The sequence below is a fragment of the Schistocerca piceifrons genome, chromosome 1 (assembly GCF_021461385.2).
Source record: "Schistocerca piceifrons isolate TAMUIC-IGC-003096 chromosome 1, iqSchPice1.1, whole genome shotgun sequence".
Taxonomy (NCBI): Eukaryota; Metazoa; Arthropoda; class Insecta; order Orthoptera; family Acrididae; genus Schistocerca; species Schistocerca piceifrons.
The window spans coordinates 1,103,705,684-1,103,720,235 of NC_060138.1; the positions used below are offsets into that span (position 1 = coordinate 1,103,705,684).

A 14,552-nucleotide genomic window follows, 5' to 3' on the forward strand; every position below is an offset into this window, starting at 1 on the left:
TATATTTTGGACGTGGGTGTAGTCCCGTGGGATAATGGACACTTCAATGGAGAAAGCAGATGACAAATATCGCTAGCTCTTTTTTCATTATGTGCGACAGCCGAAGGAAACTGAGGTACGAAGTAGTACTTGTGGAACTACAAAGAACGGGCTATATAATTAACCTGTCGCACTTAGCATGTCGTCTTGGTTCGATACATTTTAAACTTCCAAACGTCATCATTCGATACAAGTGTGCTATGTGCGGTGGTTGAGCATTGGCGCGAAAGCGACCCTATCATTAGTTGTGGTAGTAACACGCAACAGGTGACATGACGGCGTCGAACTCGATACACGAAATCCGATACATTTTGGACGTCGATGGGAGCCGGCGACACTAGTCGAAGCATAGCTTGGTTGTGAACGCAGACAGCTGCAGTAGTGTAAGGTGAGACGAGATGTACGTACGTATGGCGGTGGGCGTGAGCTTCACCATGGTGGAGAGAGTGTTTTGCGGCGGCGTCCTGCTCAGCCTGCCCCAGTCGTGACACTGCGCGAGTCTCAGGACAGCCGCGACGACCGCACCGCCCCCCCTCACCTCCCCCCCCCCCCTCCCACCTGGTAAAGCGGCGCCACTACGCTGTCCTACACTACGCTATCCTATCCGCTCCTATCGCCGCCGGGCAGCCTTTCGCCAATTACTTGCTCCGCTGGGCGCATGCACTGGTGCGTGTTCGGACTGCGCGAGTCCTGCAGGTGGCAAAGTCAGTGGTCCTCGAACTGCGGGCCGCGGGCCGCATGCGTGCCGAATCAAATATTAGTTCGTCCCCCGGTTCTCAGCCGAATTTTACGGTAATACGCATGTGGCAAATAACAGCCGAATCCATAAACATCGACTGACGTTAAGAGCTTTTTTCTGCTCAGTTACAATAAGTACTTATAGAGAGAGTAATATTTTAAAATGTGCTTACTTTTAATTGTCGTTGGTGAATTTGCCCGTGATCTAAGTAAAGTTGTCCACTCAGTTAGCCGGCCGAAGTGGCCGTGCGGTTAAAGGCGCTGCAGTCTGGAACCGCAAGACCGCTACGGTCGCAGTTTCGAATCCTGCCTCGGGCATGGATGTTTGTGATGTCCTTAGGTTACTTAGGTTTAACTAGTTCTAAGTTCTAGGGGACTAATGACCTCAGCAGTTGAGTCCCATAGTGCTCAGAACCATTTGAACCAATCCACTCAGTTTAGGGGCAGAGGGGCAAGTAGCGCAAACACTGCAGGCTTACTAGAAATAAGAAGGCGAATGATTCGTTGTCTTCTAGTACTGACAACTGACGGGCGTTCGCGACTCGTACCGATCCACTGCTACTGTATAAATTTTGACACGGAAGTAACATGAATTGGCCAGTGTGCGTTGTAGAGACGGTCATGTTGAAATGTGTTATAGATTTGTAGCAAGAAGTAAGAAATTAAATTAGGGGTCCTGTAATACAACACAGTCAATAGAAGAAAAATGACTCTCAAAACAGTAACATTTATGAATGTGTCTCACATTCAATATATCAATTAAATATAAGTCGAATTTCTGGTTGGTTGGTTGGTTGTTTTGGGGGAAGAGACCAAACAGCGAGGTTATCGGTCTCATAGGATTAGGGAAGGAAGTCGGCCGTGCCCTTTCAAAGGAACCATCCCGGCATTTGCGTGAAGCGATTTAGGGAAATCACGGAAAACCTAAATCAGGACGGCCGGATGCGATATTGAACCGTCGTCCTTCCGAATGCGAGTCCAGTGCGCTAACCACTGCGCCACCTCGCTCGGCGAGTTTCTGGTATTAATCAGTTAATCATCGTCTGACACAGACAACATGACACTTCGTCAAGCAATTACAATAAACCGAGGCCGCTCAGAGTGGCAGGAAACTGAAACAGAACTGTATACACGAAGTGTTCCGAATAGTGTCGACTTTTAACGATCAGTGCTTGGGGGCCAGCGGCCAGTCTTCGCGCCATTGCTATAGATAGTTTTGCTGGGGCGCTACATCACTGATATTGCGTATCAGAGATCCGACAGTTTGTTACTAGCTTTGTGGAGGTATTTGGCATTATATGTAACTCGTGTAAATAAGGAGCCGCTGAAGTGCGAACGCGATGACTGCGCCCGATAGCGATCCACATAGGCTCCAGAGTATTTACATCTGGCGAATTTGGTAGAGAGACAGCATCGTGGGTTCACTATAATGCTCCTCAAACCATTGCAGCACGGTTATGGCTCTGAGACACGGACAATTATTCTGCTGAAAGATGACATCACTGTCGGGGAAGACATCAAGCATGAAGGGATGCACGTGGTTCGCAGCTGTCAGCGTGTCTTCGATTACCACCAAAGGCCCCATGCAAGCGCAGGAGAATGTCTCCCATAGCATAACACTGCTCCCACCGACCAGCGTCCGCAGCGCGCTGCACGTTTCGGGCCGCCGCTCACATCGATGGCGACGCTCGGCTTAGGGTAGCAAAAATGTGATTCACCCGAAGACCGACACGTTTCCATCAATCGACAGTCGACTCCTGACGGTCCAGTGCACATTCAGTCGTAATTGACGATCTCGTTGGGTCAACATGTGAACATATAGGGGTGGCCTGCTGCGGAGCTCAATATTCAACAATGCGCGACGAACGTTGCGCTTCGAAACACTTCTGCGTGCACCAGAAATGTGCTCTTTCGGCAGACATGCCACAGATCACCATCTATCCTACTTTACTGAGCAATCAAGCCTCCGAACTACTCGTTCTGGGAAGAGCCGTGGACGTCCGACCATTGAGCACCTATTGGAAGTTTCACTGTCCTACCATTCTCCGTAGATGTTCACGACAGTAGCACGATCACATTCGACCAGCTTCGCCGTTTTCGAGATACTCATTCACAGGCTCTGCGTAATAATGATCAACCCTTTGTCAAAGCCGCTTAGCTCAATGGGTTTCCCCATTTGGAGCCCATATCTTCAAATGGCTCTAAGCACTGTGGGACTTATGGGACTTAACATGGGAGGTCATCAGTCCAATAGACTTAGAACTTCTTAAACCCTTCTAACCTAAGGACATCACACACATCCATGCCTGAGGCAGGATTCGAACATGCGATCGTAGCGGCAGCGCGGTTCCGGACTGAAGCTCTTAGAACCGCTCGGCCACAGCGGCCGGCCCCCACATCTTGGCTAGGGTGATCCCCCGTCCATGTATGTTCCGCTTACACCCATTTTTTTTACCGCGTCACGTGCCCGCAGTGATACCAGGTGGCATGCAACGCCGCGGTGGGCAGTGGTCATAATGTTTTGACTTATCAGTGTTATGTTCCTTCCATTTGACATTTATACTACGTATAACAGGTGATCGTAACAGTCACACACGCCCTTGGGTTGTCAGAACTGAAAGACAAACAAGAAAACATTCCTCCTCTCACGTCCTCCACTCTCGACGCGGCCGCGCTACTTACTCTTCTTCTCCTGATGTCAGTAGCCAACATAACTCGCGGTCGAATTCACTGTCAATTAAAATGAAGCATATCTAAAAATATTACTGTGTCTGTAATTAGTTTTGCTTTAGTGAGCACTCTTAAGAAACTCCTAATGTTGGTTGACGTTTTTGGGTTCGGCTGTTAGTTTCTAGATAATATTGTTATAACACACGGTTGAGAATCATGGACCACACGAATAATTTATTCGGGCCGCAATTTGACGATCACTGGGTTACGGGAAACGTGCGCCATCTCATTCCATTATATGTCTCGGAGCAGGTTCACCAGTTCTGCTGTCGCCTTCGACAGTATCTGATCACCATAATGAGGCCTCCCTATTCATAGGAATTTCGCCATATTTTATTCGTCCTAGAAACCTGAAATGGAAGAGTAAAACATACCCTATATCTTAGAAGATACAGGTGGCACATGACGTCATTATATTGAAATCAACATCTATATCAGCTGACTAGTGGCGGCACACATTTTTATTTTCACCGAAACAAAGGAAACTGGTATAATACACTGAATAAATTATAATTGCGTTATTACCTTGCAAAGGACACTGGAGTCATCGGGCCCCCTACCAGGATAGTCATAAAAGATGTCTTGAATAACATCCTAATTTCTGTCAGCTGTGTTCTTGTTCTGTACAACTAGTTTTATGGCTCGTAATTGTGCATATTCAGATCCGATGATTAGTTTATGTCCACATTTTTGATAGCTTCATGAGTCATGATGGTGCTGCCGGGTTTAATATTTCCCCTAAAACAGTTCCACGACGGTTTCAGAAGACAACCAAGAGGAATTATGACGGTATTGCAACCAGCCCACCAGTTTCTCTAGCAATTGGAACTCGAATTAAAAGTTTCCGTTCTGTGCAATGTCGGAAGCACTGTACTCCATCCTGGTTACAGACGTGAAAAGAAAAAAACATCGTCGGTACACGTTTAATCTTGAGACTGTAGATGGCGAAGTGGGGTCATACAATTATTATAAGAATCCAAATGCACTGCGATAACTTAAATCGGCATACCGGATAAAAATTTGTCACTTTTACTCCGCAGGTCATATTCCAGCTTGCCACTTTGGGTTAAACAACTCAGCTGACCGTTGCCGCTGTCGACGCCTTGCGTCATTTGAAAATATTTACAAACACGAGACTCGTTGAACTAACTAGTCGCCTTACAACGATAGTAGTAGAGTTTGTGCCGCTCAGTAATACTTCGTCTTAGGTGGTGATTATTTTTCAGTAATTGTTGGTTTAAATCAAAATAATAAAATTGTCTTTGTTATACTAATCAGATGTAAAATAATGTTAGGATGAGGGTAGGTGCATGAAATCTAAATAATATATTTTAAATACAGGTAGATAAGTTTAGTAAATAAAGCTTATTGTTCTTGGAATCGTTTAAAAATTGTAGGTGGGTGACAAATTCTACACGAACGAAAAACTGAATCTAATCTAATCTCATCATAATTAAGTGAAATGGAACTTAGCTAGAGCCTCCGATATAGTAGGTGGGAAATACACTATATAAATAAAATGAACATAATGGATAGCACTCAAACTCCACAGTAACATTAACAAATATTAGTCTAATCTGCACTGGATGCTATAATCTTAAGTGCCGATCAGTGACGAAAATAATCCAAGTCCCCAGTGGCAGACTGAATTAAAAATGGTTCAAATGGCTCTGAGCACTATGGGACTCAACTGCTGAGGTCATTAGTCCACTAGAACTTAGAACTAGTTAAACCTAACTAACCTAAGGACTTCACAAACATCCATGCCCGAGGCAGGATTCGAACCTGCGGTCCTGCGGTTCCAGACTGCAGCGCCTTTAACCGCACGGCCACTTCGGCCGGCTGACTGAATTAAAAATCAGACTCAGTGCAAATAGCTCGAAGTTCAACTCAGCTTCACGCGCGGCAGAGTTAAAACAGTCGTGACCACTGCAGAATAACTCTTTAAGTCCCCACTGAACAGGCGCGAAATACTCTACTGGCCATTAAAATTGCTACACCAAGAAGAAATGCAGATGATAAACGGGTATTCATTGGACAAATATATTATACTAGAACTGACATTTGATTACATTTTCACGCAATTTGGGTGCGTAGATCCTGAGAAATCAGTACCCAAAACAACCACCTCTGGCCGTAATTACGGCCTTGATACGCCTGGACGTTGAGCCAAACAGAGCTTGGATGGCGTGTACAGGTAGAGCTGCCTATGCAGCTTCAACACGATACCACAGTTCATCAAGAGTAGTGACTGGCGTATTGTGACGAGCCAGTTGCTCTGTCACCATTGACCAGACGTTTCCAGTTGGTAAGAGATCTGGAGAATGTGCTGGCCAGGGCAGCAGTCGAACATTTTCTGTATCCAGAAAGGCCCGTACAGGACCTGCAACATGCGGTCGTGCATTATCCTGCTGAAATGTAGGGTTTCGCAGGGATCGAATGAAGGGTAAAGCCACATCTGAAATGTAACGTCCACTGTTCAAAGTCCCGTCAATGCGAACAAGAGATGATAGAGACCTGTAACCAATGGCACACCATACCATCACGCCGGGTGATACGCCAGTATGGCGATGACGAATACACGCTTCCAATGTGCGCTCACCGCGATGTCGCCAAACACGGATGCGACCATCATGATGCTGTAAACAGAAACTGGATTCATCCGAAAAAATGACGTTTTTGCCATTCGTGCATCCAGGTTCGAGGTTGAGTACATCCAGGTTCGAGGTTGAGTACACCATCGCAGGCGCTCCTGTCTTTGATGCAGCGTCAAGCGTAACCGCAGCCACGGTCTCCGAGCTAATAGTCCATGCTGATGCAAACCTCGTCGAACTGTTCGTGCAGATGGTTATTATCTTGCAAACGTCCCCATCTGTTGACTCAGGGATCGAGATGTGGCTGCACGATCCGTTACAACCGGGCGGATAAGATGCCTGTCATCTCGACTGCTAGTGATACGAGGCCGTTGGGATCCAGCACGGCGTTCCGTATTACCCTCCTGAAACCACCGATTCCATATTTTGCTAACAGTCATTACATCTCGACCAACGCGAGCAGCATTGTCGCGATTCGATAAACTGCAATCGCGATAGGGTACAATCCGACCAGTATCGAAGTCGGAAACGTGATGGTACGCATTTCTCCTCCTTACACGAGGCATCACAACAACGTTTCACCAGGCAACGCCGGTCAACTGCTGTTTGTGTATGAGAAATCGGTTGGAAACTTTCCTCATGTCAGCACGTTCTAGGTGTCGCCACCGGCGCCAACCTTGTGTGAATGCTCTGAAAAGCTAATCATTTGCATATCACAGCATCTTCTTCCTGTCGGTTAAATTCGCGTCTGTAGCACATGATCTTCGTGGTGTAGCAATTTTAATGGCCAGTAGTGTATTTCAAAGCGGTGCGACCGACGACGCGAAAACTTCTGTCAGCGAGAATATCACTGCTCAGACTACCGTAGGTCTGCCCTTTACCAGACGGAGCTGTAAACTGTGAATGAGAATGACAGCCGTCACGCTTTTAAGCCCTCGGCGCACCCATTTGAGGAAAATCCAAGTCTCTACGTCACTTAATGCCTTCATGCTGTCACCAGCCTCTCTTACGACTTTTTACATACAAATGCAATTAAAAATCTGAATGCGCTATCAGATGCGCACTAAAAATCTAAAGAAAACTGGGATATCATACTTAATTTACGTGTAGTACTTTGGCCACAAATTTCTTTTAGACAACTGCATACTTTAGCAACAGTAATAAAAATAGGTCATGTCTGTGCCTTCACTGATTACAGTGTAGACACGTGTGACACCTCAGTCTTACAGGAATTTTCCTTCTCTTTCCACTGCTACAGTCAGAATTAACGTGACTATAATCTGTTTCGAATTGTGGACAACATTAGGCGAATTTAAAAACAATTAATTAAAAATGACATTTGAAAGTGTAAATCTTATAAACTAAACGTTTTGTGTGGCGTGTAATCATGTCTGTCAACTCATATTACTTTGGTATTAGTGCAGCTGTCTTGGATAAAGTAATATGTTGATTTTTATCAAAAATTCGATTAAAACTCTCTCGTAAGTTAATCAGTTATGCAGTGAAGCATGTGAATAGATCTTGCACTGAAATCGGAGGAACGTAGCTCCCTTGTGTTGGTTATCACGTTTCAGTCGTCAGTTGCGGTGGGCGACTGACTACTGGGACACAGACTGTAGGTTCTTACTGGCCCATAAAACCTATAAAAGTGAGACTGATTGATCCTAATGGTTCCTGTGGAAATACTCGGAAACAGACAGAGAGAAAAAGCTTGCTGTCGTGGTTGGAGTTATTTTCTGTTGCCACCTTAATTAATCGTTCCTACGAAAATAACTAGGTATATCTGTGGTTGGATTCCACTTGCTAGAGTGGGCAAGCTAGTTGTAAGGTCATAGTGCGGACGAAGCGCTGTGGTGTCAGGTTTTCACTAGGGGAATCAGTCTATGTCCCTTTCCACCTTCTAGGAATATGAAGATCCCTTGACGATGAGTTGTTAGAGATGGAGCACAAACTCAAGTTGGGGAAAAGATGGGAAGGAAAATCGGTGGTGCCCCTTTCAAGGGAGCTCTACCGGTATTTTCCTTGAGCAGCGTATGGAACCCATTGAACATCTCAGTCTCAGTGGCCAGATGAGGGTCTTAACGTCTGACCTCCCGGATGTAATTCCGGTGTCTTACCACTTCGCCAGTAACTCGCGGCTCCACCGTTCAAGGAGTGTTTAGAAAAAACCAGCACAGCTTGTGAGGGATAATATTCTGACTGTGCAGTATTCTGTCTGTCTTTAACCTAGACTTCACGTCTCAATGATGCGAAAACAAAAACCACCAGAAACGATACGTGGTCCGGACTCCCGTTAAACGGCATGTCCCCTTTTCCGGGTTGTATAACTGCGATAGATTGAAGACACGCAAGTCGCCAAAGTGGCGTCCAAATGAAAGTCTTGCACCAGGCCACTGAACCACATGACATTTTATTATTTACATTTTGTTATATAAGGAAAGATTACACAGTGGATTTGTCATTGAGAAATCGCATCTGATTGCGGTTGTTGTTGAGAAGATAGTGTTATCCCTCGGGTTGGAATTCAACCGTGGCAAGATTGCGGCCTTCCAAGACTACGATTTATCGTTCTGTGATACTGCTGCTCGCGTTGTTTGGTATGCTTCTACTGTTACGTGAATATGGAACCGATGATTTCACGAGGTCATACTCAACACCACACAGGTTTAAATGGTTCAAATGGCTCTGAGCACTATGGGACTTAACATCTGAGGTCATCAGTCCCCTAGACTTAGAACTACTTAAACCTAACTAACCTAAGGACATCACACACATCCATGACCGAGGCAGGATTCGAACCTGCGACCGTAGCAGCAGCGCGGTTCCGGACCAAAGCGCCTATAACCGCTCGGTCACAGCGGCCTGCTCCACAAGACTAACGCGTACGAGGACAGACATATTCTTCACTAGGCCCTGCACGGTCGTAAAGGTACGTAACATACGGAAATTGCTAGATCTCATTGTAAAACAGGCCCAGCACGTGGCTTGATGATATAGAGTGTCACTGGGTGCACAGCTCGATGACTCCGGTTCGCATAACCAATAATTTGGACAATACCGATACGTTTCTGACGAGTTAAGGCCGGTGGATGTCCCCTATCCTCGAGGTCCCGTGACAATGTTTCTGGACAAGATACACGTGAGGCAATACTGACCCTACGACTTACCTTAGAAGAAAGATTAAGGAAAGGCAAACCTACGTTTCTAGCATTTGTAGACTCAGAGAAAGCTTTTGACAATGTTGACTGGAATAATCTCTTTCAAATTCTGAAGGTGGCAGGGGTAAAATACAGGGAGTGAAAGGCTATTTACAATGTGTACAGAAAGCAAATGGCAGTTATAAGAATCGAAGGACATGGAAGGGAAGCAGTGGTTGGGAAGGCAGTGAGACAGGGTTGTAGCCTCTCCCCGATGCTATTCAATCTGTATATTGAGCAAGCAGTAAAGGAAACTTAAGAAATGTTCGGAGTAGGCATTAAAATCCATGGAGAAGAAATAAAAACTTTAAGGTTCACCGATGACATTGTAATTCTGTCAGAGACAGAGAGCCTTGCAAGAGCAGTTGAACGGAATGGACAGTGTGTTGAAAGGAGGGTATAAGACGAACATCAGCAAAAGCAAAACGAGGATAATGGAATGTAGTCGAATTTAGTCGGGGGATGCTGAGGGAATTAGATTAGGAAATGAGACACTTAAAGTAGTAAAGGAGTTTTGCTATTTGGGGAGCAAAATAACTGATGATGGTCGAAGTAGAGAGGATATAAAATGTAGACTGGCAATGGCAAGGAAAGCGTTTCTGAAGAAGAGAAATTTGTTAACATCGAGTATGGATTTAAGAGTCAGGAAGTCGTTTCTGAAAGTATTTGTATGGAGTGTAGCCATGTATGGAAGTGAAACATGGACGATAAGTAGTTTAGACAAGAAGAGAATAGAAGCTTTCCAAATGTGGTGCTACAGAAGAATGCTGAAGATTAGATGGGTAGATCACATAAGTAATGAGGAGGTATTGAATAGAATTGGGGAGAAGAGGAGTTTGTGGCACAACTTGACTAGAAGAAGGGATCGGTTGGTAGGACATGTTCTGAGGCATCAAGGGATCACCAATTTAGTACTGGAGGGCAGCGTGGAGGGTAAAAATCGTAGAGGGAGACCAAGAGATGAATACACTAAGCACATTCAGAAGGATGTAGGCTGCAGTAGGTACTGGGAGATGTAGAAGCTTGCACAGGATAGAGTAGCATGGAGAGCTGCATCAAACCAGTCTCGGGACTGAAGACCACCACAACAACAACAACAACAACAGAAACCGCATGTTGTCCGTGCTTTTCCTGACCTACCTCGACACAGGGAGTGTTCGACTGTCACCCTGGCTAGCACGTTCTCCAGATCTCTCATCCACTGGAAACATCTGGTCGTGTTTTGCAAAGAGACTGGCACGCCATCACTAGATAGCCACACCCCTTGATGAATTCTGGCACAAAAGTCATCTACATCTACTCTGCAAATCATTCTTAAATACTTGGTGGAGGGTTCATCTTACCACCATCACAATAATTCTCTGTCACTCCACTCTCGAACTGCGCGCAGAAAGAACGAACACCTATATCTTTCCGTGCGAGCTCTGATTTCTCTAATTTTATTATGATGATCGTTTCTTCCTATTTAGGTCGGCGTCAACAAAATATTCTCGCATGCGGAGGAGACAGTTGCTGATTGGAATTTCGTGAGAACAGAATTCGTGAGAACATCCCGCCACAACGAGGAGCGCCTTTTGTTTAATTATGTCCACCACAAATCCTGTATCATGTAAAATACAGGGAGCGAAAGGCTATTTACAATTGTACAGACAGCAGATGGCTGTTATGAGCCGGCCAGAGTGGCCGAGCGGTTCTAGGCGCTACAGTCTGGAACCGCGCGACCGCTGCGGTCGCAGGTTCGAATCCTGCCTCAGGCATGGGTGTTTGTGATGTCCTTAGGTTAGTTAGGTTTAAGCAGTTCTAAGTTCTAGGGGACTGATGACCACAGCAGTTAAGTCCCATAGTGCTCAGAGCCATTTGAACCATTTTTGCTGTTATGAGACTCGAGGAGCACGAAAGGGAAGTAGTGGTTGGGAAGGGAGTGAGACAGGGTTGCAGCCTTTCCCAGATGTTATTCATCTGTATATTGAACAAGCAGGAGAGGAAACAAAAGTAAAATATGGAGTAGGAACTAAAGTCCTAGGAGAAGAACTAAAAAACTTGAGGTTTCGCGATGACATTGTAATTCTCTCAGCGACAGCAAAGGACTTAGAAGAGCAGTTGAACGGAATGGACAGTGTCTTGATAGGAGTATATAACATGAACATCAACAAAATCAAAAGAAGGATAATGGAATGCTGTCGCATTAGATCAGGTGATGCTGAGAGATTTAGATTAGGAAATGAGACACTTAAAATTGTAGATGAGTTTTTCCATTTGGGCAGCAAAATAACTCATGGTAGTCGATGTAGAGAGGATATAAAATGTAGGCTGGCAATGGCAAGGAATGCGTTTCTGAAGAAGAGATATTTGCTAACATCGATTATAGATTTAAGTATTAGGAAGTCTTTTCTGAAAGTATTTGTATGAAGTGTAGCCATGTATGGAAGTGAAACATGGGCGATAAACAGTTTAGACAGGAAGAGAATAGAAGCTTTTGAAATGTGGTGCTACAGAAGGATGCTGAAGATTACATGGGTTAAAGAGAGATGGGGCCCCTCCACGCCCGCACCAACGTGGTGACCAAACCAAAAGTTCTACTGTCACCTCCGTAAACATGTTAGTTATCTAGTAAGTGGATCACAGGATGCTGGGCTGTGATGTTGTCCGTGCGTCTGGGTAAGACTCCGCATTAACACGGTCCATCAGGTGATAGATAGTGGACGAAACGCGAGTGAGGGTAGCGATTTGAAGAGCAGAGGGAAAAAAGTGCCATGGCTCGTGCCGTGGGAAAAAACCTCTGCGACAGTGGGATGGGTAGTAAGAGCAGTAGTGGCTTACTAGCTGCGATAGTTCATGCAAGGTTGGATTTGTTAGTATAGGTATCACGCATCATTACCGTGACAGGTGATGGCGATGTGTCCCAGTTGCTGCAGCTGCTACATTCCTGGAAGAATCAAGATCATCTCACTGTGTGGGGGATGTGTGGAGCTTGTTTGCATGCAGTGTACGGTACGGCTTCCCTGCGTTGTGCCAGTTATTCGGCAGTGTATTTCAGCTGGACATCCAGTAATGGCGTCTGATTAACAGGGGCTCGCCTGTGCGTTATGTTTGCGTATGCTTGGCCATAGATGTTATGTCCTTACAAGTATGCCTTTTGGTCTTTTATGTTTCCATCTATGGTTGTGGTCTTAGTTCCCCAGATTCAGAGTAAACGGATTCTGCGAATGTCTGGAGTTTCTGTATAGTCTTGTGGTGAGTTTGTGGATTACCTCCGTGAGAGTCTCAAGTCGATATTCCCGGTGAAGGTCCGCGATGCGTGTGTATCGTGGAGCATTGCTTATGATTTTGAGTACTTTGTTTTGTATGAGCTGCAGACTGCGCAGGCGTGTAAGCGCAGAGTATCCCCAGACAGGAGCTGCGTACGTCATCAGGGGTCGGATAAGTGTCATGTACATGGACCTCGACACCCTTCTGTTCAGTGTGCTACGCCTGTTGAGCATAGGATAGAGCTGTTTGAGCCTCGCGCTAGCTCGGTTGGTCATGTGTTGTATGTGGTCCCCCCAGAGTAATTTCCGGTCCAGCCAGACACCGAGGTATTTGGCTTTCTCGCGGAAACGTATTGGACGTGCATGTAGAGTTATTGGTCTGCAGTAGCGGTGTTTGCGCAGTTGCTTCGGTCTTCTAGTGAACAGAACGGCTTCGCACTTGTCGACGTTTACTCTAACACGCCATTTCTCCGGCCAAGGCTCGGCCACTCTGAGTGCAGTCTGTAGGCGTGACGTAATGTTTGATGGTTTCCAATCTTACGCAAGGATGGCTGTGTCATCCGCGTAGATTGCCATCGTTGTGTTGTGTGTGGTTGGGAGATCGTTTATGTAGAGGTTAAACAGTAGGGGCCCTAGGATGCTTCCCTGGGGTACTCCCGCGTGTATACCGTGTCGTGTTGATTGTTTTCCCTGCACGTCAGTGTTGAAACTCCTGTCTGTGAGGTATGAGTGTATTAGACGAAGCAGCCCGTCGGGGAACCCCGCATCGCTGAGTTTGCGGATGAGGCCGTTGTGCCATGGGTGGATACGTAACTAACGAGGAGGTACTGAGCAGAATTGGCGAGAAGGGGAATTTGTGGCACAACTTGGCCAGAAGAAGGGATCGGTTGGTAGGGCACATTCGGAGGCGTCAAGGGATCACCAATTTAGTATTGGAGGGAATCACTGAGTGTAAAAATCGTAGAGGGAGACCAAGAGATGAACACCCTAAGCAGATTGAGAAGAATGTAGGTTGCAGTAGGTACTCGGAGATGAAGAAGCTTGCACAGGATAGAGTAGCATGGAGAGCTGCATCAAACCAGTCTTTGGACTGAAGACAACAACAACAACTCTTATTGGCTATTCCAATCTTTGCGTACGGATCTTGCGCCGAGCGAGTGGTTGTATATGATTGATAAGTATGGTGCTATTGCATTAACATAGTCTGAACGGAACCTAAGCGGTATACAGTCTGGACCGGAAACTTGTTTTATTACGTGGTTTAAGGAGCTTCGCTACTTCAGGATATCTACTTCTAGGTTACTCGTGTAGGCAACCGTTCTTGATTATAATTCAGGCATATTTACTTCATCTTCTTTGGTGAAGGAAATTATTAAGGCAGGGTTTAGTAACTCTGCTTTAGCAGCACTGTCATCGATAGTATTTACATTGCTATCGCTCAAAGAAAGCATTGATTGTGTCCTGTCGCTAGCAAGCTTTACATACGACCAGAATCTCTTTCGATTTTCACCTAAGTTTCGAGGCAAAGTTTTCTTGTGGAAACTATCATAAGCGTCTCGCATTGAAGTCCGCGCTAAATTTCGAGCTTCTGTAAATAATGGCAAATCTGGGAGGTTTTGCGTTTGTTTGAGATGCTCTTTCATTGTTTCTTCGGGTTCTGACCTGTTTTGTGTACCGTGGGAGAATCAGCTCCACCGTTAGTTAATTTATTTGTTATTAATCTCCTAATTTCTCTCGAAACTATTTCTTTGAATTAAAGCCACATATGGTCTACGTATACACTGTTAATCTGGAAGTTTTGGAGATTGTCTCTCACGAAGGCATCGAGCGAATTTCTACCTGCTTGTTTTAATAGATGTATTTTTCGTTTATTTTTGGTGGATTTAGAAGTTGCGGTATTCAGTCTCGCTGTGACAACACTGTGTTCACTAACCCTGTATCCGTTTTCAGGTTCGTTATTAGCTCTGGATTATTTGTTGCTAATAGGTAAGTGTGTTTACACAACC

The 14,552-nt window shown here is 45.5% G+C and overlaps 1 protein-coding gene across 1 annotated transcript in view; it reads right to left on the minus strand.

Moving 5' to 3' along the window:
* Window positions 1-518, minus strand: part of LOC124798820 (putative inorganic phosphate cotransporter) — a 220,710-nt gene extending 220,192 nt beyond the window's left edge. Inside the window, exon 1 of the mRNA XM_047262353.1 lies at window positions 448-518. Within this exon, the coding sequence (XP_047118309.1) occupies window positions 448-475 (28 nt within the window). The 5' untranslated portion in view covers window positions 476-518. The remainder of the gene's footprint in view (window positions 1-447) is intronic.
* Between the last annotated feature and the right edge of the window lie 14,034 nt (window positions 519-14,552).